General features: G+C 33.4%; 1 protein-coding gene across 3 annotated transcripts in view; it reads left to right on the plus strand.

Annotated features, from left to right (window-relative positions):
- CSMD3 (CUB and Sushi multiple domains 3) overlaps positions 1-25,697 on the plus strand; it is a 468,617-nt gene that overhangs the window by 190,809 nt on the left and 252,111 nt on the right. For all 3 annotated transcript variants that reach the window (XM_015856172.3, XM_015856173.3, XM_085537054.1), the window contains 2 exons: positions 4,318-4,405; positions 14,770-14,894. In XM_015856172.3, the coding sequence (XP_015711658.2) occupies positions 4,318-4,405; positions 14,770-14,894 (213 nt within the window). The remainder of the gene's footprint in view (positions 1-4,317; positions 4,406-14,769; positions 14,895-25,697) is intronic.

The raw sequence follows: 25,697 nt of genomic DNA on the forward strand, positions 1-25,697 counted from the left end.
GTAAAGTATTAAAAACAATATTTGAAATTCACTGCTATAAAATTAGTCTTGAAAGATATCCATATTATTTGAAAATAGTCTTTATTCATTTAATATGTTATTATACTCTATGTAAAGCTGAAAATGTCTCTATCTTGATTTATTTGTTATACAAGGAGCAGATTACTTATATGAATCACTAATGAATCACTAATAAGACAAAAACATCATTGTTTTGTACCTTTAGTGAGTTTTATTCTGGTCTTAAAAGAGGTAACTCAGATTTTGAATTGTAATCAAGTATGCAGTTAGCTAGTCACTGTGGTAGTAAGTGAACTTTAAGAGAAAGTGTTTAACGTATTTACCTACTGATTAAGATAAAAATTTCCCATGTGACATCAGCTGAATCTGTTTGCATTATAGTAACATGTAGGATCTTTTTAAAAACAAAGGATGACTGTCATTCATGTTAATAGCAATAAAATATAGTTTTAATACCTACCATTATGCCACGTATTATCGCAGTGTTTAGAAATTATAGTCTCATATGGGTCTTTCCCTGTTAGACTTTTTTTGGAATGTGATAAGTAACTAATCTAATGCAATTCTCCTTTTTTAAAAATCATTTTACAAAGATAGGCCCAAATCCTGCAAACATTTATGCACATGCTTAGTTGAAATGCCTTAACCTACCAGGTTTACTCTGTAAGAACAAAAGCATGACATCAACACTATTGTTTTGTATGTAGTACAGCCAGAATAGTAATAGTTGATATGGTGGTCTTCCATATGACTTCATTTTGCAAGAGCTGAGATAAAATAAATAAGTAAATAAAAGTCATATAGGGACATAGTTCTATCTGCATTGACTGAGAATTCTATTCTCAGTTTCATGATCAGACCATAAACAAATGCTTTCCTACCTTTAACTCATGATAGGAAACCCTTTTACTGCCTATCATTAAATGACTACGTGGAATGTAAATTCATGCAAATATTAGATGGATGGATAAATAGATCCCTGGAGAACTATGCGAGATATATTTAACAAGACTAATAAATAAAGCTTATCTGGAAACATTAACTTGAATACACAAATACTGTGTGTTTGTACGTACATTTTTGGAAAAGAAAATAATAGAAATTAGAATGGATATTTTGGGGGGCTTAAATGTGTTACTTGAGACCAAAGTTGGAGGATAAATCAGTGTTATGACTTACACACACATCTCAGTTCTGAAGTATTGCTGTAAAATATAGAATAATTAAAATAAAAAATCATAAAATTGTTGGGTTGGAAGGACCCTTAAGATCATGTAGTTCCAACCATCTTGCTATAGGCAGGGACACTTCCCACTAGACCAGATTCTTAAAGGTGACACTAAGTCTGGCCTTGAAAGCCTCCAGAGTAGAGGCATCCATAATATTTATTGGAAATGTGCTTTAGTGTCTCACACCAACACATTAAAGACTTTTTCCTAATATCTTGTCTAAGTCTTCCCTCTTCCAGTTTAAAACTATTTTCCCTTGCCCTGTAGCTATATGCTGTCCCTCCCCAGCTTTTCTGTAGGCCCTGTTTAGGTACTTAAAGGCTGCTGTAAGTTCCCCCAGGAACCTTCTCTAGGCTGAAGAGTTTCAGCTCAGTCTGTCCTCATATGGCAGGTGCTCTAGCCCTCTGATCATCTTTGTGGCCCTCCTCTGGACCTGCTCCAACAGCTCCATGTCCTTCTTCTTTTGGGGTCTCTGGAACTGGATGCGGTGCATGAGAGCAGAGCAGAGGGGCAGAATCATCTCACTCCACCTGCTGATCATGCTTCTTTTGATGCAACTCAGGATGCAGCTGGCCTTCAGGGATACTAGAGCACATTACCTGCTCATGATTAGTCTTTCATCATCCAACACCCTCAAATCTTTCTCACTCTCAAGACATTCTCTGTACAACCTGTGTTTGTGCACAGAATTGCCCCTATCCATGTTCAGGATCTTGCACTTGACCTTGTTAAACTTCATGAGGCCATCATGAGTCCACGTCTCAAGCCTGTCCAGGTCCCTCTGGATGGGTTCCCCTTCCTATAGCCATGTTAATTACACCATTCAGCTTGGTGTCACCTGCAAACTTGTTGGCAATGCACTCAATCCCACTATTTATGTCATCTATAAAAATGTTAAATAGCTCCAGTCCAAAAACCAATTCCTAAGGAACACCATTCCTCTGGTCTCCACTTAGCCACTGAACATTTGATCACAACACTCTGAGTGTGACCATCAAGCCAGTTCCTTATCCAATGTGTGGTCTATCCATTAAATTCATATGCATATTTATTTTTATATGAATATTCACTGTGTTACCTGTGCAGGGTAAATGTAGTGTACAAAAGTAAAACAATTATAAAATTAAAACAACTTGAAATATTAAAACATGAAAAATGATATAATTATATTTAATATGCTCATTTTGTTCACATTAAAGGATCTATGTGAGATGATGCAGTCAGAAAATCACATTTTTAAAGATTTCCTTCTTCTTGTTATCCAGTGTCATGAATGAGTTTACAGCAATATGTTTTGTATGCATTTAATGTCAGAGAATTTAACTGACAGTCACAAAACTGATAGGGCAACTTTTTCTCTATCAGTTTTCGAGCATAATTTGTTTATCTTCCTGAACTGTGGAAAAAGGTGGAATGAATCATTTCTACTTAAGGTTTTAAGGTTTTGTCCATTTATAGTGGTTACTTAGGATGTTTCTGAATTTCTTGGGTTTTGATATAGGCTTTGGATCTGTAAATATATCCAGGTATTTCAAAGATATTTCATTTTTTGTCTACTAATGTCTTCCTAACTGGCTTTGTGGAATGCAGTTTATGGCATTGTGATTGTCAGAGATATTTATTCCAACAGTGGTAGTAACTTGATTTTCTGTAGAGAATATCCTCTTTTCACACCTAAAATCCTGGAGAAGGAAACCCTCCAGGATGGATGTTCTCCAAGGAAGTGCCCTCGTAATCCAGAATGCCCTGAGCATAGTGATGAAGCATTTGTTTGCTATTAGAACCATTTTTATAAAGCTGTTGAGGCAGTGTCCTGGTTCCAGTTGACAAGGACTGAGTTTGACAGTTTTTCTTACTAGAGGAGAGCAGTAACTTGACATGTTTTCCTATGCACTGCAACGTTTTCGTTTGCTCCTCAGAGTTATCAAAGCAATTCTTCCACTTTTGTATAAGGGAATGAGTTTTAAGGAAAGTAACACCATCAGATATTCTGGGTGTTACCGGTCTCATGAAAATCTGAAGTTTATTTCATACCTTTTAGAACTATAGTTAGAAACTATATTTTTATTCAAACACATTCAATTCACAACTTAATGTGTGATTAGCCTAGTCATGCAAACTTTTACTTAAAAGGAAACTTTTGCTACTTTAATACTGTAAATCCACAGGTGTATTTCCCCAGAAGTAAAGATGAATAAAGGGGAAATCTCTTAGTACAACTGTGTGGACTTCTTTCCAACTAGCATTTTTCACATTTTTCATATGAATACTCTATTGGTTGTGTATTTAGCAAGTGCTAACACACAGAGCTCTGTTGTTGCTAGGATGTTCTGGGCCATCTATCATCTCCTGGTTCAATGATTGAGAATTGAAGGGGAAAAAAAAAAAGCAAAAAAAAAAAAAAAGCAAAAAAAAAAAAAAGCTACATCACTGTTTACAAAGGTTTCACAAAGTTCTGGAAAAGCATGCTGACTGAAAGATTCACAGGAACTTCCTCTCTGAAGATCGATTTTATTTTATTATGAAATTAGCTTATGCCAGTCAAACTGGCATTTTGAGCTTATCCTCAGGCCACTATATGTTGGGGATATCTGCATCTTCAGGACAATTCTCTCATCATGAACCACCTATTCAAGTTTTATTACAATTCAAGGAGAACTCAAATGTTAGTGGGGGTGAAATTTATTAGATTATGTTCATAATAAAATTTTGTAACTTTGTTGACCTTCCTGAATTCTCCTTTAAATGTGACTGCCTGTAAAAAAAAGGTTTAATAATATAGGTTTAATAATGATATAAGCAAACAAATTATCTGAAGAATACAACTGATAGAAAGGTTATATTTTTTTATTAATGTGCAGAAATAGATGCATCACTTATTGTAGAGAGAGGTATTATATATTGAAACTAGAAATTATGCAGATGACTGTATTCCATAGAAAATATATTTAAAATGAACAAAACCATAGGTAAATGCTTTTACATACTTGTTAATTGCTTAAATCTCTATTTCCTAAATCCAGTATTATTTTGTTTGTTTGTTTGTTTGTTTTGTTTTGTTTTGCAGTAAATGAGGGAGGTATTAAACAGGCATCCAATTTGTGTCCAGATCCCGGAGAACCAGAAAATGGAAAACGGATAGGCTCAGACTTTAGGTAAAATATAAAACCTACCTATCTTTGTCTAATTTCTTTAATACTGAACATGCTGAAAATCACTTGCAAATTGAATGTGTTCAAAACTTATCACTACTCTTGACATGCTCTTTCAAAATTGTATTTCTCAGTAAGAACTAAAATATAAAATTACATACTGCAATACATTTTAGGTTTATACGCAGAGATGTTTTGTACTGATCTGTGAAAAAAAAAAAAAAAAGAAAAAGATTGAAGGCAATTTAAAATAATTTCTTTATGTAAATACTGTACTAGATCTACAAATACTGACCATAGAAGTGTAACTGCAGGTTTTTGTAAAGGACAAGAGGATGTATTAAAAAGTAAACAAGCAAAATTAAAGGAATATATATATATATATATATATATATATATATATATATATATATATATAAAATATAGTATGATATATATATATCAGAAAAAACAACAACAACAAAAAGCAACAAAACAAAACACAATGAAGAGTCACAGATGTATTCTCAGATATTATTATAGAAATTTGCCTTATAATCCAATGGAAAATACTGTGTTTTCTACAGCATATTTTGGTTTGATATATATATAGTAGTCCTCCATATGATTCAACATTCCTAATGCAGACTAGCTTTTTAAAAATAAAAATTGATGCATACCAAATCATTTGTAAATGCTATTATAAAAAGAAAACAAAAAAACACCACAAACCACAAAAGGAACGGTGCCGTGAAACTGTATTTTGTTTCTAGCAAATGCTTTAAATTTCATTCTTTGCTGCCTTTATTAAACATTTCTGAAATGATTCCAAAGAATCAAGGAGTCCTATGCTGCCAGTGATTTATGTCATGTATCTATTTAAGATTAGTTTTTAAGAAAAAACTTTGGCCCAGCTTACTCCTCAATTCTCATTTGTCCTTTAAATTTCTTATGTTTTGAGGAAAAAAAAAAAAAAAGTTTGAATTACTCATTTAAAATACATTCTGTTTTGATTTTTCTTTTCCATCAGTGAATTTATATGACTTGTACTGTTAGTGAAATTAATGAATTTATGAGAAAATAGACATAAATATAATCACTTCTTGAAAATGTTCTGGATGAATATTAATCTTTACCTGATTTTCTTGATTGTCTGCTATTTGACTTGGTTTTGTTTTCATTTGATTGTGGAATAAAAATTTCAGCAGATAGTAAAATGGATTAAGGATGTGTAGTAGATACTTGATATGTATCCAAATTTTGGACTGCATTGAGAGAATGCATCTCATGCTTTGCTCTTGCTTTATGCCACATGCTAATGCAACATTTTCATCATTTTTACAAATTTTACTAAAATAGCTTAGTGAGGAAAGAGGAAAGCAAATATGTAGGAAGGAAATTTATAGTTTTTGAGTTAATTACTATTAATACATATAGTTTTGTTTGGTGTTATACAGCACACTTCATCACAACTCAAGATAGTCTTAAAGTAGACTGAGAAAATTACAAAATCGTATTACTTCATACTTTCACATAACTTCTTGTGCATTTTGTTTGTTTGTTTGTTGTGACTTTTCTCCCTACAGTCAATCTGAGTTATCACTGACAATAACATCCCAATTAAATACATTAGATGGTAGTTATCTTAATCTCTTAGTTTTTGTGGTCTCTCAATTTCCCTGCTGTTGATGGGGGGGGGGGGGGGGGGGGGAGGGGAGAGGTGGGAATAGGGAAGCATTGTAAGTAATTTTACATGGAATGTAATTTCTGACATTACCTGACAAAAAATGATTTCTCAATATTTTGAGAGAAATAAATATAACTGAATTGTATTTCTTAATTGTTATGCTTTCTAGAATCATTATGTATATTAGTATTTCATATATAACATCAGATATACGTTTTCATATGGACTTTAACATTGAATCTGGAAGTCCTTTCCAATTTTGTGTCTGCAAAAGACTTACCTGCAAGGTTACTCTAATTAAACTTTTGTGAGGACAGCACTTGAAAGGTGATGATAAGATAAAAAGTGCAGAAGAAATGCTAAGTCATGGCTTAAAACAGTGATTCAGCACGTGGTAGGAAGGCTAGGCCAACCCAGAGGAGCTCAGGTGAGATGTGACTGATCGGAGAAGGCATTGAAATTATGTGTAAATAAAATACTATAAATAAAACGTACAATATATGCTAAAATCAAAATATTTTCTGAAAGATTATTTTTTGTAATCACAAATAATAAAAATCACTCAGTGTTTTTTCTTGTTTTGGTTTAGTTTTGTTTTTCTTTTTGAAGTTGTCCCCACATTATCTGTGAGGGAAGGTAAGCTTTTCTATCAACTTCAGTGAATGTGCTACTTAATGCTTACATGTATAAAAGGAGGATAAATGCAAGTACATCATAATAGGAAAAATAAAATAAAATCTGGGGTATTTCAAATATATATATAAGCTATAAATTTGCTTATACATACAACATACACAGGAAGATTAAAAAAAAAAAAAAAAAAGTAGAATTGTAAACTGAATTTGTTCCACTTCATGGTATTAAAATGCTAAAAAAGTGTTGCTTTTGAAAATGAAATAATCCGAAGGTGTAATAATTGTGGTTTTGTAGTATTTGTGGGCTGTAATATTTATTTATGGAGAAGATATTTCTTACCTTAAACCAAAGATCATGCCAAGATTATTTGTAATAATTATCCCTAATTTGATCACTGTGATATTACAATGAATCCAAACTTTTTACAGAGAAGTAAGAAAATATTTTAAAAAATCAAAATAGTACTGAACTCATTATCTTTCTGTTTAATGGAAATTTTAGACACTGTTAAAAATACTGCTAATTTTAAAGGCAGAATTGGTACATTATGATTTTTCTAGCAAGTTAGATTGCAGAGGAATCATAGCTTCTGGAAGCATAAGCTCCTCAATGTCTTAACTGTTACCTCAGTTCTAAGTTTTATATGTCCTGGAACTAATTCTTTTCCTCAGAAATTTGAATTTCTGTAGTTCAATTTCTTCAAATATAAAAAAAATTTGGTTAGGATAGTCTTCTCAAATCAAATACAATCCAGCTAAGAATCTCCTTAGTGCTCTGGGTGTACTTGTCAGAAACAGCCTAGAAAGAGCTTGTTTCCTTTCAGAAGATAGAATTTTGCAGCTTTTTTGGTGGAAAGTTAATTTCACAATAAAATACATTTTACTTGGAAATAGTGGAAGGTAACACAAACATGCATAGATACAATTTCTAGCCACTACATTAGACAACTGTTGAGAAAGAAAACAATTACTCCTTTAGTTGTATTCATTCAAAAGAATAAGAGATAAGTAAATTTCCCACCTAGGACCTGTCAAAATCTAATGTATATGAATGTTGAAATTAGTACTAGTAAAGAACGGGACTAATAAAAGTAAGAAGAACTGGATCTACCTCAAGCAGAACACTTAATACATTGAAAAGAAAATTAAAGGAATTTAAGAGTTTAGTTTATACAACTTAGTTTAGTTGTATTAACTTGGTTTCTACTCGTCATTGCCAAAATGGTCATTTAAATGCTCAATATGCTTTCAAAACAAGAATATTACTATTAATGCAAAACAGAACAACAAAGAAAAAAATCCAAATAATGTATATTGAAATAAAATTCTTAGAATTAGTTAAAAAATATAATTCTATGGTGTATCTTTGCATGTTGTGACAGATAAAATGATAACATGCTTTTCCCTTTTAAAAGTTTCATTATAATGTAGCTTTACTTTGAGTTGTCGTTTTTCCTCATTGACCACAAACAGCAATCTTCCATTCTTTTCTCTTTCCCATCCTTTGAACAGTTGATGTAATACTGTTCATTTTGCTAGATTTTCCAGTCACTTGTTTTATGTTACCTGTTATTCAGTAAAATAAACATTTTTTCCCATTATCAATAAAAATATGGAAAGTATAAATAAGTTTTAATATGATAAATAGTTTTCTCTTGGTGTTTGTGTTGTTTTTGTTGTTGTTTTGTTTATTTATTTGCTTGTTTGGTTGGGTTTTCTTAACTGTTAGGTTTTGGAAGCTTTTTCTCTTTGTGAGTTTGGAGTGGAATAAACATAGCCAAACTGAATTGCAGTTGGGCAGTATATTATTACAAAGCAAATACATTTCTCACTATATCTTAAAGTTCTCTCTTCACTGTTAATGACTGAACCTATCCCTAACCTTCCACCTCTTTACTGTAATCTAATAAGGTGTTCAGAAATGAGATTCAGATCAAATTTGAATCCTGACAGAGCAGCAAACACTGTAAATACAGCCACCAAGCTGCTAATATTATCTTAAAAACACAGATTCTATTGAGGTAGAGAAGTATACAAATTTTATGTTCAAGGCAGCTCTTGTCAGGGTCCACTTAGTTTATTTAGTGTTTTATGTCAAAAGGTTCATATAAACAACAACAACAAATCTTTACAGGCATATGCAAGGGAACACACTTAAGTTTATGCTGAAATGCAGACAATGTGTTCTACTGAGTAAGATCTGGTCACACAGAGCCACGAGGTTATCATTATAACATACTTACCACCATGTTCCTAACTGTCATTTATCAGTCAGATAATAAACCCAAACAAAGAAAATTCAACTCATATTACTTAGGATCTAGACATTTTTGTTTAAATGCCACTAGATACCAAGGTGTATTTCTTTGAATATTTAAGTGTTCTTAAGAGTTTTCTCCAAATGATATAATTGGGATCATGTAAGACACATGGAGTAAAAACTAGATATCTGTGTCTTAGTCTAACATTCTAAGCAACGAATTAGAATAGTAATTAGTTAAATTACACTATAAACAATATTACTTTCTGCTTTTATTAAATATTATAAATTACATTGCAGTTCCTTTCTTTGGATGAACAACTTTCACATTACTGGTCAGTTTTACAATTAATTTTCCTTAAAGCTTCTTTGAATTGCATACTGTTCTCTGCATATATACAAGGTGGATATTTAGACGTTGAAACGTCAATCATCCTGAAAACTGGAGAAAACTCAGAGTGTTTGGTGTGAAATGCAAGGCTAATTTAAAGTGGAATGGCATATTTCATTTGGTAGTAGCCAGCTGTTTCCTCTGTTAAGCAATGGCTTCTAACAACTGTTAACTTTGTGGGAAAAGCTGACACCTGAAGAACTGCTGTAGTCTAATTTTGAACGATCTCTGAAGCTTTTGGAGGCATCAGTTTCCTCTGCAGCTGAAACTTAGCCTTCATCTCAGTTTTTTTTAGCACATGCTAAGCAATAACTGTTATTTGTTTATTAGAAGTTTAAAATATTTAGATTGTGTGATACTATATCTTGGAATCCTAACAACCTTTTATCATATTTCTAATTACTGTATCAGCTGATCTACAGTAAATACTTACATACATGCTTTTGACCTTGGACGTGTGCTGCAACTTAGCTGAGCTTTCTTATTGTGGCTCAAACAGACTGTTAGATTATATCTGTTGATGATAATTACTGATCAATTATGTGTAGAAAGGTATTAGTTCAAGAAAATTTGATTCACTGCACGGCTGTGAAAGCTTGTGTGTAGCTGCAGCTTCTTTTACATCAGATGGAGAAAATTATATGTTCAATGCAATACTGATTATTCAGGTATACTAGTATTAGAATTTAACATAGTATCAATTCTTTGATTGCAACAAACTTCAAGAGCCGATGTTCAGGTTGATTTTTTTTTTTTCCTTTTCTTTAGTCAGAAAGGGGTTCCAGATTTGAACAGTTCAGGATAATATGACTGAAAAACATGTAAAACATGTTTTATCTACACTGAAATGTAAACATGAATTTTTCTATTGATTCCACAGAACTGGAATGGAACTGCAGCATAAAAATTCAGACCTATCATATTCATCACAAAAATTCAAACTACATAGCATCCCTTTAATTAATCTATCCCAAATATCCAGTACAAAATTTATATGTAAAATTTATTCAAAACCAAGAATAATTTCTTGCTACGGCTTGAAGTTTGATTCCTTGCATAATTGATTCCTATTCAATAGTAATTTAAATTGCTTCATTAGAGGATTTAATTTACTGAACTTATATTGTGTTCTCTATAGAGGATTTCCAGCTTTGGTGCAGAAGGAGGAGACTTCAAAAAATAGATACAAGATTGAAGTATATTCTTAATTCATACAGCCTTCCTATTTATTCATTTATTTTTAATTCTGATGAGAAATATATCCTTTTTAAAAAAACAAAAAAAAACAAAAAAAAAACTTCAATTATTTTTGTCCTCTTACAAATACAAACTTTCAGATAAGATTGTTGAGAGACACAGGTCAAGTGTTGAATTTGCATTGTAAAAACCTCATCTACTGTATCTTCGGAGGGAAGTGACACTTGATTATCCTGCAGTGTCAAATTCAGTTATCAAACCCTTGCTAGAGAAAGATAGAATTTGAACTTAATCATTGCATGCAAGGAATGAAAGGTTTTGGACAAAAATATCATTAGCAGTTACAAGAATAATTTCTCCTATTAGACAACTTCTAATGATTGAATGTTTTTTCTTCTGCATGGGTAGATTATGTCAGAAAAGCATTCATAAATGTTAATATTTCATAGAATCATAGAATCCTTGTGGTTGGAAAAGAGCTAAAAAATTATCCAGTCCAACTGTTCACCTATTACCAACAACTCCCACTAAACTATGTCCCTCAACACAACATCCAATCATTCCATGAACACCCCCAGGGTTAGTGACTCCACCACCTCCCTGGGTAGTCTATTCCAGTGCCTGACCACCCTTTCTGAGAAGTAATATTTCCTAATGTCCAGCCTGAATCTCTCCTGCCATAGCTTGAAACCATTCCCTCTAGTCCTATCACTAATGACACGAGAGAAGAGGCCAACCCCCAGCTCACAGCAACCTCCCTTCAGGAAGTTATAGAGAGTGATGAGGTCTCCCCTGAGCTTCCTCTTCTCCAGGCTGAATATTCCCAGCTCCCTCAGCCTCTCATCATATGGCCTGTGCTCCAGATCCCTCACCAGCTTTGTTGCCCTCCTTTGAACATGTTCCAGGGCCTCAATGTCTTTCTTGCAGTGAGGGGCAGAAAGAAATATACTATGGTATCTAGTGGCATTTCTTAGGCTCTTCTATGCTTTCTGAGAGATTCATTTACTTGGAGTTACCTTGACAATCTCACAGCACTCTATGTGCCGTTATGGATGCCATTCTTAGACTGTTGCAAGTACACAATAAATGTACACTGAGTGTAAATTACTTGCAGTATTTCTTTCTTGTCATTCTCTTGACTTTTCAGAAAAGAAGCATTCATTTTATTTTGTTTTATTTGATATAGCTTGTCATAGGAACTTGTCTCTGATTTTTTATTTTATTTCTTAGTCCATTATTTAATCATCTTCTCATTTAACTGCTCTTACTAGATCTCACTGATGTGGCTCATACATCATCAGCTTTTTAAATTTTCCTAAAACTCATTTAAATGAGTTTATAATTCCAGCATGTTTACAATCATATATTATCAAATATCTGTTTAATATAAAAGTTGTTTTGGACAAGTGAAGTAAACTGGATAATGTGAATGTTATTCATATTTTTGTGGTAAAAAAATAACTTTCTTCATAACAGTTCCCAACCTCCAAAATAATTGACCTGTACTGCTGGTTACAGCTTTGACATCTTCCGTAAATGGAAATGTATTTCCATTTACAAAACAGACTGAACTCCTGAGTGTTTTCTTTTGAAATCAGTCCATGAACATTTAAGGTTAATATAGTTCCATGTTATTTTTTCAGATTTTACTTTTAAAAGGAAAGAATAAAAGATTATCTGGCTGCTTCAGCCTCACTTTCCACAGCATGCACCTTCTGGTGAAAAATCTGAATTTGACAAATTACTTCTTATCTTCCCAGTTTATACTTTACAATACTTTCTAACTGTAGTTACTGGAGTAGCTGAATACAGTTTTTAATGATGATATAATCTTTCCATTTCATATTTTTGAAATATCTCCATCTCTTTGATTTGCCTAAGGGCTTTTTTTACTCATTAGTATTGTATAGAAGCTTCTCAGTTGTACACTGCAAGGGACATTACATGACATTTACTTTTACCTCTGACTTATTTTTTCACTTTTATAACTTTCTCTAGTTTTCCTGATCACTGCAGCTCTTTATTATCCCCTTATTTTAGAAACAGTTTCATGTATTTTATTATTCTGATTCTTATACAAAGAACATTATTTGAAGAGCTCATAGAGCTGGTATCTGCTATAAATCCTCCTTTTCTGAGATGTCCCTTTAGGTGACTATAAAATCATTAGTGTATCCATTATATATAAGCTATGTCTGAAAATCTAAGGCTTTCCCCAGACTTCATGAGCAAAATGAACTGTGCTGGACACCACTCCTTAAATTAAATTCTTGTTCCTTTTTGTATCAATCTTCCATTCCTAACAAGTTAATCTCTGGAATATGTGTACAGTCATTCATTTTTTGTTGTCAAGTGAATCAAAACTGAAGTTATTTTTGCAAACTAAACTGCCTGTAATTAAGAAAAAAAATGTACAGAAAAAGATGCATAACCCATGAAAACCTAGGGTCTTCTTTCATGAACTAAAATTTGCATAAACTACTGAAATTTAGAATTTCTTTCAGCAAGTACCTTGTGGTATCAAATTAGGTCAGCAGTGCAGAGCAGAACAATTCCTTCCCTCAGTCTAGCTTTGGGCTACCAGACACACTGCTGTCTCATATTTAACTTGCCATCAGCTAGAATCCCCAGAACACTTTAAGTGGAGCTGTTATACACTCTCTTGTCCCATGGTATCTCTGCCTGGACTAGGGAATACCTTTAGTCATGTGATTTGTGCTAGTTATAAAGGAAATAGTTGATACTACTCAGCCATCTAAATATACTAATAATTAGGAAAAAGGTATTTTCTTTTTCTTCAGTTTTACAACATACTGCTTTTGTAAGCCTTCTTAAGATACTGTGTTTTATTGTATTTCTGATTATAAAATTCTAGTTTTAGTTATGTGCTTACACAAGGAAATACCTTCACACAGTTAGTGTGGAGTTTGGTACTCATGTGTATTTTTCTATACAGTTCCATCACCTATGGTAACCTGTGACATACCCACAGTCTTAAGTTTTAGATATAGCTTACAACTGTGGCAGACATACCAGTAAAGAAATAGTGGCTGAAATTTGGTAATATAATCATTACCTAATCAGATACTGATGTCAGAAAGAAGCCTGATATATTTTCTGTTTTCAGCTGTAATTGGAAATTGAAACAAACATGATTAAAAACTAACCAAGCAAACAAACAAGAAAACAGTATTGTTTCCTGCATTTATTTCCAGTTCTGTTCAGTGCCAAATTTGCAACACCAGATCTTTTCAAGCCATCCCATCACTTCATAGTCAGAACTACAAACTGAGGAAGATGTTTTTAGAATTATTTCCTCCCATGAATTTGAGAAACGCTTATTCGCCTTTTAGCTTCCATTGTCAAGTTGCTGTGGTATTCACATTCTTGCTACGGGGAAGAGTAAAACTTATCATGTATGTGGAGACAAGACATTATTGTTAGCCTAACTAAAATCTTAATCTACTAGGGAAAAAATAAAAATCAGCTATCACTAGGATTTTTACAGTAAGAAATTCCTAGTCAAGGTTAATATGAAAAAGTCTTATTAATAATATACAGTAACAGTGATATTTGAGAACACCTTCTCCTTGATATTATTCTCCTCTATTATATTCCTTTCAATGTCTATCTCAGTTCTAAAGTGGAATGCACCAGTCATCCTCCAGTAGAAGCAGAGGTGACAACAGGTCAAATGGATCTCAAGTTTTTCATCAGGAAGTTTAAAATGTTTATAATGGGATTTTCTTTCTCAGTCATGTGATTGATGTTTTTGGTGATTTTCTTACCATAATCTTTCTCATAGGTTTCTAGCTTTGATTAATGTGACTGTTCTTTCATAAAATAATAAAAATCCAACAAAGATCATCAAGTCTTGTGGCCAGTTTCTTACAGAATGCTCAGATTTGTCAGAAATTTACTATATAGAAGTCAGAATTTAGATCAGAAAATAGTCACCTGACTTCCAGGAAAATGTTAAAAAAAAGTAAACCATCTCTGGCCGAGACAAATAAAATCTGCAGCTTCTTAATATCAAGAAGTAAAATAAGACTTGGTGGGTTACATGTTCATATCATTAAAAGTGTTATAGATGTAAAATGGTGCAAAAAATGAGTAATAACTGTTTTTTTTTGTTTTTTTGTTGTTTTGTTTTGTTTGTTTTTTTGTTTTGTTTGTTTTTTAAATGCGCCTTCTCTTCATGTCATTGTTTGACTTTAGCTTGGGAGCAACAGTAAAATTCTCTTGTGATGAAGATTATGTATTACAAGGCTCAAAAAGCATCACCTGTCAGAGGATAGCTGAAGTTTTTGCTGCATGGAGTGATCATAGACCTGTGTGTAAAGGTAAAGAGGAATTTTGACTCTTCTAGTAATTTGTTCATTTCAGGTTTATCAAGAGCTTGATAGCCAAACCTATTAAAACATATTTTGTAAGTACTTGAAGAGTATAATAATCATATTGTAGAAGTTGGAAGGGACTTCTGGATATCATTTAGCCCAGCCCCCTCTGATAAAGCAGGTACCCTGCAACTGGCTGCATATTCAGTGTGTCCAGGAGAGATCTGAATATGTCCAGAGTTTAAAGTGAAACTAGAAAGAAAAGTAAAGTAATAATTTTGTTGGAAAGTAGCAGTTCTGAAAAACTTCTGTTTGCATGTTGATACATATTGATTAAATACCTGAAGCAATTATTTATGATTAGAACTCACAGTTGATAGCAAAGAGGACACTGATTCACTTCTTTAAGCTCACTGACTTCACAGAATTTGTTAATTCCACATTAAAATGCAGATGACCAACATTCAGAAAGATATCAGAAATTGATGCAAAGCCATATGGTGAGAAAACAGACAGATGTTATAGACATTATAGTTCATCAAATCTAAAATATGATGGAGTATCATTAATTACTGTTTTAACTATCTTCAGTGTGCTGTAATTTTGTTCTTTTGATTAACAAGAGGTTTTAATTACACTCTTAAATATACTGAAAATGAAGTATAAGGTTTTTCTAGTTTAATAATTATGTGTTCTTAAGGTTTTATGCATAGAGCATACAGTAAACATTTTGAAATATTTTTGCATAAAGAGGATAAATATCAAGTGTGTACAAAATTATGTGTGCATCTGCTTGTTGAATTTTCATGTTTGTGTACAAGCCATTTGGGCAAACAAATCAGACCATTGTGTATAAATGTTATTTTTATGCAAGAAATTGTCTTGAGAACTGATTCAGCTTTGCAGATTACAAGAGCACAGGTGGTATTAAATATTTCACCTGTTATTGTTTAAAATGTCTTTTAAAGTGCTACTTGAAGTGTTGTTTCTTATTTGAATATTACAGGAATGTCTTTCAGTTGCATATGTAAATGTTAGTATGCACACACACACATACAAAACAAAAACAACATCACAGTTATGATTTATATTGCAAAAATGTGAATATTATTTATTATATTACTATACTGTTCCAAAAAAGAAGTTTCCGGTTCTATTAGATGCATTTGACTTGACAACATAAATCCTTATAATTTCTTCTCTCAGGGCATATGAGTAACAGAGTGCAACTGCCTGCCAAAAATGAAAGATTAACTCTCTTTAGGAGTTATCATATAATACCAGCTGGAACAGGCATAGGAACATATTAATGAAAGTGAAAGCTGGAATAAATTATTTCTGCAGAAGAAATACAAGGCTTTGAGAATGAAAACTGATACATCACTTCTAAAACAAAAGCAAACATTGCAGATCATCAACATCTTTTAATCCGAAGACTGGTTTCCAGGAAAATGCTGCTCCAAAAGTCTATCTGAGATGCAAACGTTTTGACTTCTCAAAGGGACTATGAGGAAACTATAAAATTATGCTAGATACTGTGGCTAGATTTAGTTACAAACAGATTACACTGTGGTACAGTCACAATGATTATATCCCTTTCTTTCTTTTAAAATCTATTTTATTACTTTTCTTAGCCCTCATCTCTGCAGTTAGGGGACCTATTTAGAAAACATGGCAAAAAATGACGATGCTTGTCTCTCTGTGATTTACAGACAACATACTCAGAAAAGAATTTAAAATGTAGAACCTGGGGGGAAATATGGCTTTGTATTGTAGGAACCTGATGAATTAAGATAAGCGGCAGATGAGAAATAACTCTCTAGTTTTTTGGTTTGGTTGGTTGGTTTTTGTTTTGTTTTTGTTTTTGGAAGAATCAAAGTTCTTTCACTTTCTGAGACACTTTTTTTTCAGCTGAATTTTTTTTCAAGATCATCGGGGTGCTTTTAACTTGTTGCAATATAATTTACCACTTGCTCCAAATCATTAAAAGACATGGAGTTACTGGAGCACGTCCAGAGAAGGGCAACAAGGCTTGTGAAGGGCTTGGAAAATCAACCCTATGAAGAGAAGCTGAGGGATCTAGGGCTGTTTAGTCTGGGGAAAGGGAGGCTGAGGTGAGACCTCATTACTCTTACATTATCTGAAAGGTACTTACAGAGAGCTGGGCAAGTCTCTCCTTACTGGTGACAGGTGACAGGACGAGGGGAAGTGGTCTCAAATTGCTCCAAGGTATGTTTAGGTTGTATATTAGGAAACTCTTCTTTACAGAAAGGTTAATTAAACACTGGAATAGGCTCCTCAAGGAGGTTGTTGTGTCACTGTCCTTAGAGCGGTTTGGATGCGGTGCTCAGAGATATGATTTAGGGTTGTTAGAGTTATGGTACTATGCTGCAGTTGGACTGGATGGTCTTTGAGGTCTTTTCCAACATGAACAAGTCTATGATTCTATCAGCCAATCAAGGAATGAAGTAATAATTACTGATCTTAGATTATTTGCATTTATGGTTTATCTAAATTACCTACAATGAAATATGACATAATGGATGAGAAAAAGAATGAAAAATATCATGCAAGGAAATACAGCCTTTCTTACTCTAATGTTCAGGTAGCTGTTACTATGGATAGGATTGTTTTCCCAAATAAAATTTTATCCTCTCACATTAGAATTCCACACTGTTGGTTCTTGCTTTTGCAGAAGCATAAATTGTAAAGTTTTCTTTCTGGACAACATTTGTGTTCCATTATTCTTCTTAAAAAAGTCAGTCTAGGACAACAGTTTATACAGTTAATAATAGTATATGAACTATTATGTATTTAGCTTGTGAAGATAACTTTGTTTTTCAATTTATTTAGGAAAGAACTCAAGTAGAACTGTATCTACCATTTACACACTGTATTTTAGCATATACTCTGTCTCTCTGGTGTTCAGGAACACTAAACACTCAGTCTCCTTTACAAAAACAAAACAAAAATAAACCAATCTTATTTCAATTGCTTGTGTTTCTGATAAAGTATGTTTATGTCTAAATTCAGTGCTAAAAATTGACCTTATCCTATTTAAGAACATTTGTGTTCTATATGCTATCACCTTCAAAATAATGATGATAATAATAATGATTAAACAACAACAAAAACAACAACAAAACAAATAAACAAACAAAAACCTTCCAGAGAGTAGTATGTTTACTGTGAGATTAGAGACTCAATGAGATTAAATAAAACATATGATAAAATTTTTGGAAAGAAAAAATCAGTAACACATTTCTGGGCTGTTCTGCAAAAGAATTATTAAACATTTACTGAGGTATAATTAGCCAAAGGAAATTTAAACTAATAGCCATTTTCTATTCATAGTTTTGTCAGTGGATAATTATAAAATGTACAGGTGGTGTCGTACATGAGCCTTAAGGTGTCTTGCATGTCTTACTTGGTCTCACACAAACAGGATTTTTTCTATTAACCATGGAAGAGTCAAAATTCTGTGCATAGGCATGTAATATTTGTACCTTAAATTGATATTTAAACTTGATCAATGTATTTTAACCTTTTGATTTGTACTAGCTTAAAATTTGCTGTCTTTACAACAGATGCCTGATTCTACTGTACAATAGGAACAAGTAACATCTAAATACCTTTTCATGCATTTTGCTGCTTCTAGACATATCAGTGCATTTGCATGATAGAACATCCCAGCCTTCTCAATGATGATTTCATATGAAAAATTTATTGTCATATGATTTTTGTCAGTTATTCTTCAATCATTTTTAGCTAGGATTTCTTACCAATGATTAAGAAAAGTGAAATTTTAGGCTATCAGAACAATGTTTTAAACTTCAAGAATGTTGTTATTTTTTTTTTCCCTAGCTTTACCTTACTAGCTTTTACTGTTAGTTACATCCTATCAGAATAAATGCATTCTAATCCCAAAAAATATCCGTAGTTTTTATAACGTGACAGCTTACATTGACATCTCTGTAAATTCATTGTGGAGAAAAAGTTTAAACACTTTGTGATTGAGACCCTATTTACTTATCTGTCAGGGAATTCAGTATTCCCCAAAAGGGTAATGCCATTCTTATAAAGCCAACTTGCTTACAGTTATCTAGTTTGTGAAAGTACTTGTTACTTGATAAATCTCTTCCTTTCATTTATGTTTCAGGAAATGAAACAGATAGATCTATCCACAGTTGGTTGATTAGCCTTTTTATTTTCTTGCCTACTGCACCTGTTTTTTGCTTGCTTGTTTCTCAGTTTCTGTGAAGCATTTATGAATGCTGTCTTTCATAAGCCTGCTGGCAAGTCAGCAACAAGTTCTGCTACAAGTACATGATTTTAGAAAAGCTCATCTAGTATGTGGAATTTAACAGTGCCTTTCGAATTATTCTTTGTACTGGAGAAATCTAAAGTAGAGAAAAAACTTATAAATTGTGAACACCTCCTTAAAAGGTATGCTACAATATAAATTGAACTAATAATAAAGCTAGAAACAAACAGCACTGTGCATTTAAATTGGGCTCTGGCAATTGTGGAACAATTTTTTTTCCTTCATATTCCATTTTGGGCAGCAGTTTCACTAACAGCATTTTTGTAATAAAACTAAATTTATGAACTCACAACATAGCTTTTTTTTTTTTTTTATTTGATAGACAAATGTTATAAATACCACTTTGATTAACATGGATATAGCATCAGAATGTACATCATGGATGTTACCTCTTGCCTTTATAAACACACTAGTAGTGGGAGTGGCAATAGTACTGGCAGTGATGGTGGTAGTAGCTTCTGAGTTCAAGGTTTGTGAAGCTGTGAGGGTGCCTGAGAGGTGTTTTGGGCTGCTCAGACTGTGTGTATAGGCAACTTCTCTCGTAGACAGACAAGTAATAGCTGAGTGGTGCCTGAAACCCTGATGGCATTCTCTGCTAACAGTATCACAGAATCAGAGGGATTAGAAGGAGTCTCTAGAGATCATCTAATCCAAACCTATGATAAAGTTGATTCCTTCATAGGAATATGTCCAGAGAAGGGGACTCCACAAATTTTCTATGCAGCTTGTTCCAGTGATCTGCCATCTTTAAGGTTAAAAAAAAACCTTTTTGCTCATATTCATGTGGAACTTCCTGTGTTCCAGTTTGTGCCCTTTGGCCCTTGTTCTGTCATGGGGCTAGACTGAAAAGAGCCTCACCACATCCATTTGATTTCCACCCATTATATATCTATAACCAACTGTAAGATCTCTCTTCAGTCTTCCCAGGTTAAACAGTCCCAGGCAGCTTAACCTTTCCTCATGAAAGAAATGCTTCAGGTCCCTATTCATCTTCATAAACATACACTGGACACTCTCTAGAACTTACCTGTATTCTTCGAACTGGGGAGCCCAAAACACAACACAATACTCAAAATATGGCCTCACCAGGACAGAGCAGAGTCTGCCATATTGGTTAATCATGATTTCCCATTTGTCAACTCCTGTTAGCTACTACTGATAACCTTCTACTCTTCCATTTACTTGGAGATGACATCCAGAATTAAGTTGTTCCAACACCTTCTCAGGGATGAAGATGAGGCTGACTGACCTGTAGTTTCCCTGGTCCTCTTTGTCCTTTTTGAAGACTAGTGTGACAGTGGCTGTTCTCCACTCCTCAGTCACTTCTCCTATTCTCCATGATGTTTCAAAGATGATAGTGGTTCATCAGTCACTTCTGTTAGTTCCCTTAGAACTTGTGGGTGCATCCTGTTGGGTTATGTGGATTTCTGTACACCAACTTTGTTTAGATGATCACTAACCAATTCTTCCTTGATCAAGGAGAAGTCTTCCTTTATGCAGACTCTCTAATTTTCAGCATCTGAGATTCCTGAGGGCTAGACTTAGCAGTAAAGAAAGAAGCAAAGAAGGTATTCAGCATATCTGTTTTCTCTGTGTCCTCTGTTACCATCATATTCTCATCATTCAGAAACAGGCCAACATTCTACCTAGTCTTTCTTTTGCTATTGACATACTTAAAGAAGCCTTTCTTCTTCTCCATGACCTCCCTCACCAGAATTAATTCCATGTGGGCATTAGCCTTCCTCACCTGATCCCTCTAGCCCTGACAGCTTTCCTATTTTCTTCTCATGTGGCCAGGTAACACATTAAACACTATTTTGTAATATGGCAGCAAGTAGGCATAGGCATTGTAATCACCCACCAGGAAGTGGTGCCCTCTGGTTCTGGTCTTCCATTACCCTGTAAAACTAAAGCAACCACTTGGACAGAACACTAGATGTTCCATGTGACCACCCAGTTTTCAGGTTACACATATATGAGGAGTTACTCCCCGAGTGAAGGGGAGAGCATACACACCTGTGTGAGGTGTGCCCAGGTAGGTTAGTAGCTCTGCCTTCTGATAAAGCTTCAGGAAGAGTTACAGAAACTGAGAGGTATTTGGGAGTCCAAGAAGATGGCAGATCAATGGAGACTCTGTCCTCTCTAATATGTACTTTACAATCTATTGTGGCTGCTACTGAAGTTGGTCCAGTATCTGATCTGCATCAGTATAAAGGATACAACTTGAAAGATACCAAGAATGAGAGCCTTGCATAGGGATCTAGATCAGCAGTAGCAATAAATTCAATGAGTAAATGCCAGGTTCAGCGCCTATGATGGAGTAATGCTGAATACTGGTACAGACTAGGAGATGAGTATCAGGAGAACTAAAGAGAAAGTTATTTGGGAATGCTGTTTGACATCAGGCTCAGAATGAGATAATGGTGCTCTCTGGCAGACAAGAGTAAAACTGCATTCTGGGATGCATTAAACATAGCATTGCCGGTCTATCAAAAGAGGTGGTTTGCCTATATTTAGCAATAGCATGGGCTCACTTCTGGCCTTACAGTTTTGGTCTCCACAATTTAAAAAGGATATTAAAATAATTGAGTTCTTCCAGATTAGGTTAACAGTGCTTGTAAAAGAACTGGAAAATATCTCATGTGAGAAGAGCCTGAGGACAGTTGTTTTGTCTAGTTTGGAGAAAGGGAGGCTGAGAGGCAATTTCTCTCTGCAACTTCCTAATAATAGGAAGCGGAGTGGGAGATACCCATCTCTTCTCCCTGATAACCAGTCATAAGATGCAAAATATGGCACCAAGTTGTGCCAGGGAAGATTCTGACTAGATACGTGGAAAAATTTCTATTCTGTAAGCCTAGATTCTAGGCTTCTGTTCTGTTCAAGAGGCATTTGAATAATGATCTGAAAAATATCCTTTACCTTTTTTTTTTTTTTTTTTTTTTTTTTTTTTTTTTTTTTTTTTTTTTTTTTTTTTTAGCCCAGAAGTGGTCAGGCAATTGGACTTGACCTTTACATGTCTCTTATAATAGAAATGTTCTGATTTCTAATTATAATTTCTATAATACTTTCACATACCGTTAGTGTGTCTTTGAAAAATCCACCTTTACCTCAGTTCTGTCTGAAATGCATGGATGTATGTGGACCTTTTAAAAGTGATAGTAATAATCTGAATATATATATGTGTACACATACACATATACATACATATGCAGACAATGCATTACAGAGAAATACAACCGAAAGTAGTCAGCTAGTCATCATCTACTTCCATATTCCAACTATGTTTAAACCCAGAATGTGCTTATCTAGTGTTTTTAGGTAGTTCTTGAGTACTTCATTCCTTCATTAGCCTTGCAAGTACAAGATTTTTTGTTAACTCAGATATAAGCCTTTGTGCTGTACTTAAACAACTCTTTGTTAGTTCATTTCTCCTTTCCACGATTTACTGCATACTTCAAGAATGCCTTCTCTTCCTTAAATAACCAACAGCAGTTCAGTCAGTCCTTTGTTCTAGGTTGTATTTATAGACCTTTTAACCTTTTTCATCATGTTTTCAATGGGCCTTCTTTCCTTCTTAAAATAGAATTTCTAAAAATGAACTCTGTTTTAGAATAGACTTTCCTGGTTCTCGGTTGAGAGGAGGAAATATTTTCTCACTTTCACACTTTTTTCTACCTATCAGTCCGTGCATATTGTCCAGTTTGTCTTCTGAAAAAAAATGTGGGGTTTTTTCTTTTTTGTTTGTTTTTTTAATGAATATTGTTAAGTTTCTGTGCCACTGTTTCTGTGTAACCCTTAAAGAGTTGCCTAGTATCTTCCTACTTATATTGCATTTATGAATTGATTATATCTGCTCTTGTGTTTTATCTAATACTTGCTCTGTTGAATTGTATCCTATTTTAATGGCAGTTTTTTCAGCATCTCATTTATAATTAGACCTGTGTTTGTTAATACACATAGTCCCTTCCAGCTGTGTGTTAAATAAAGATTTTGTAAGTGTACTTTTTTTCCTACATCCACGGTTCAAGTCAAGACTTGGTTTCATATCATCAAGCTATGTGGTCAGGCACCAGCATATCTTTAAACACTAAAGCTTTTCCATCCAAGATTCATCAAGTGCCAAGACATTACTGGCTGTGCAGATTATTTGCTATATGCGAGTAAAGGATACAGATAACATACTGACTTTTAAACAAAGCTATTTTTCATATTATTTTCCTTAACAAGTTGCTTAGACGATTTAGGCTTCTCCTAGGGTAACATTTCTCTCTTTTCTTTTCCTTTTTTTTTTTTTTCCTCCTCTTTTCTTTATATTTTCCTCTTCTTGCACATTAAAATCCTAAGTACAGTTCACATGAAATAACTATAAGTACAGAATTCTGCATTTTCTTTCAGGAACAAAACAATGATCAAATAAGATATACTGAAGTACAGAAGTACAGATAGGTTGCATTTTTCCTAGACAAAAAGTGGAGAATAATGTCTGTTCTTACATCTTCAGTGATAAATGCCTGTACTTTCTGGTTAGTCATGATTTTGAGTTTGATAATTGACACTGCGGTGCATTAGAGAAAATCTCATTAATGCAGAACTAATGTAACTGAAATACCATCTGAAAATTGAATGTGGTATTGTTTATATTGGCAGTAAAATTAAATTCTTCAGACATAAGAAGTTTTATTTAAAATCCACTCATTAAAAATCACTATTTTCAAGAGCTTAAATGTGGATGTGATTGTGTTGCCCTCAGAAATTCCTGTTGTTACATATTGCAGATTTCTGAAGTTAAGGAAATCTGTTATATCATAATGCTAAAGAATTTCAAATAAAAGCTTACATTCAAGTAGCTTAAAGAGCATGCAGTCTCTTAAGTAACTGAGTACAATATGAAAAATGTTCCTTTTCTTAAATCAAGTGAAAAGTAATTATGAATAAATGTAATTGCTAGTTACAGAGATAACTCAGAAAAAAATCCTCAGAACCATAATGCTTTGAATTTATTTTAAAGCAACAACAACCAAAGCCTCACTGATGTTATTTTGTGTTTTATATTTTGTGAATGACTAACTTAAACAAGGCTGGAGAAAAGTATCTGAAAAAACCTGTATTCACTGCTTCTTGCGTGTTGACATACATGTCATATCTCAGCGTAATGTTAGCCAAAAAGAGAAATTAAGCTTATAAAGAATGTACTAAGTTCAAAAATTAAAACATTCTCATGTTATAGCATTAATTGAAGAATATGCTATAAACTAGAATATCTAAAATACAATTTGAATGTTTTTGCAATACTTTCATAAAAACAAGTACATTAAAGTAAAAGTCTACCACTGAGTGAGGATACATCTGTGCAAATAGACATGTAAAACTTCAAAAATACATCCATTTTAGTTTAATAATGTCTTCAGCTAGCACAATTTTTTACTAAACAATATGGGCAGTGCTTACTACCTAGGAGGTCTGGCTCATATCCTCAACCTACCTTTACATAGTTTGGAAATAAGAAAGATAGGAATTGGGTTGTTATTAAAATATTAAAGATATCTGCAAATTCCCATAAGATCTCAAAAGGATCATGTAGGACCTACATATTAGCAGAACTAAATCATTAATGTTATTATGAAGCCTACTTCAAAGGTAATGCCTCACATTCTATTTGCCTTCCCACGACATCAGAGGTGAATGCTGATGGTATGGCAGCAGAAATTAATGTCAAGCAAGTGTTGATGAGTGTCAGTGGCTGGCACTTTTTTCGGTATGGAAGGCTTCAATGACACATTTTTACTTCATATACTCTTCCATGTCAGATACTGCTTTGTCAGACTGCTCCTGTGCTGCTATTCGTCAGACAGCAACAAGTTATAACAGAATATTGGTAGGAAGGTTCAACTCCTACTACCTTATCAGCAACACTTGCCTTTGATGTTGTGAGCCAACATAAAAGTTTACTTTAGTAAATAATATTTTGTAAAATAGTTTTTTTTAATACATTACTTTCAGATCAGTCCTCATAGTATCCAGAAATAATTTCTGAATAGCAGCAGTTGTCTTATGTAAACAGCTATATTTTTATAAGTAACAACACAAAAAGCTAGTTAATTGCACAAAAGCTGAACTTTTTATTAAAAAAAAAAAAAAAGAAGAAGAAAAGAAAGAAAAGAAAATAAAAACAATAAATTATTATTTGTTGTTTTCACAGTGAACAGAAACTTCCAGTTAGGATTTATCAGCAAAAAGGAGACATTTAAAAATAAAAATTCTGCAAAATTTAGTAACCAGAAAGCTACAGCAAACAAAATGACTCATTACAAAAACAAGAACTATCATTTCACTTTTTGAATCTCAGAAAATTGATACATTTTGGACCTGCTTGCTGGTAAAACTTTAGTATATTATGCAGCATGCTAAAATGTTTCCATTTTTCTGCACTTATTATACATATTAATCCTCTACATCTGTGTATACATATGTTTCGTAGATTTTTA

The sequence above is a fragment of the Coturnix japonica genome, chromosome 2 (genome assembly GCF_054131305.1).
Source record: "Coturnix japonica strain WE chromosome 2, WE-NBRP24, whole genome shotgun sequence".
Lineage (NCBI taxonomy): Eukaryota > Metazoa > Chordata > Aves > Galliformes > Phasianidae > Coturnix > Coturnix japonica.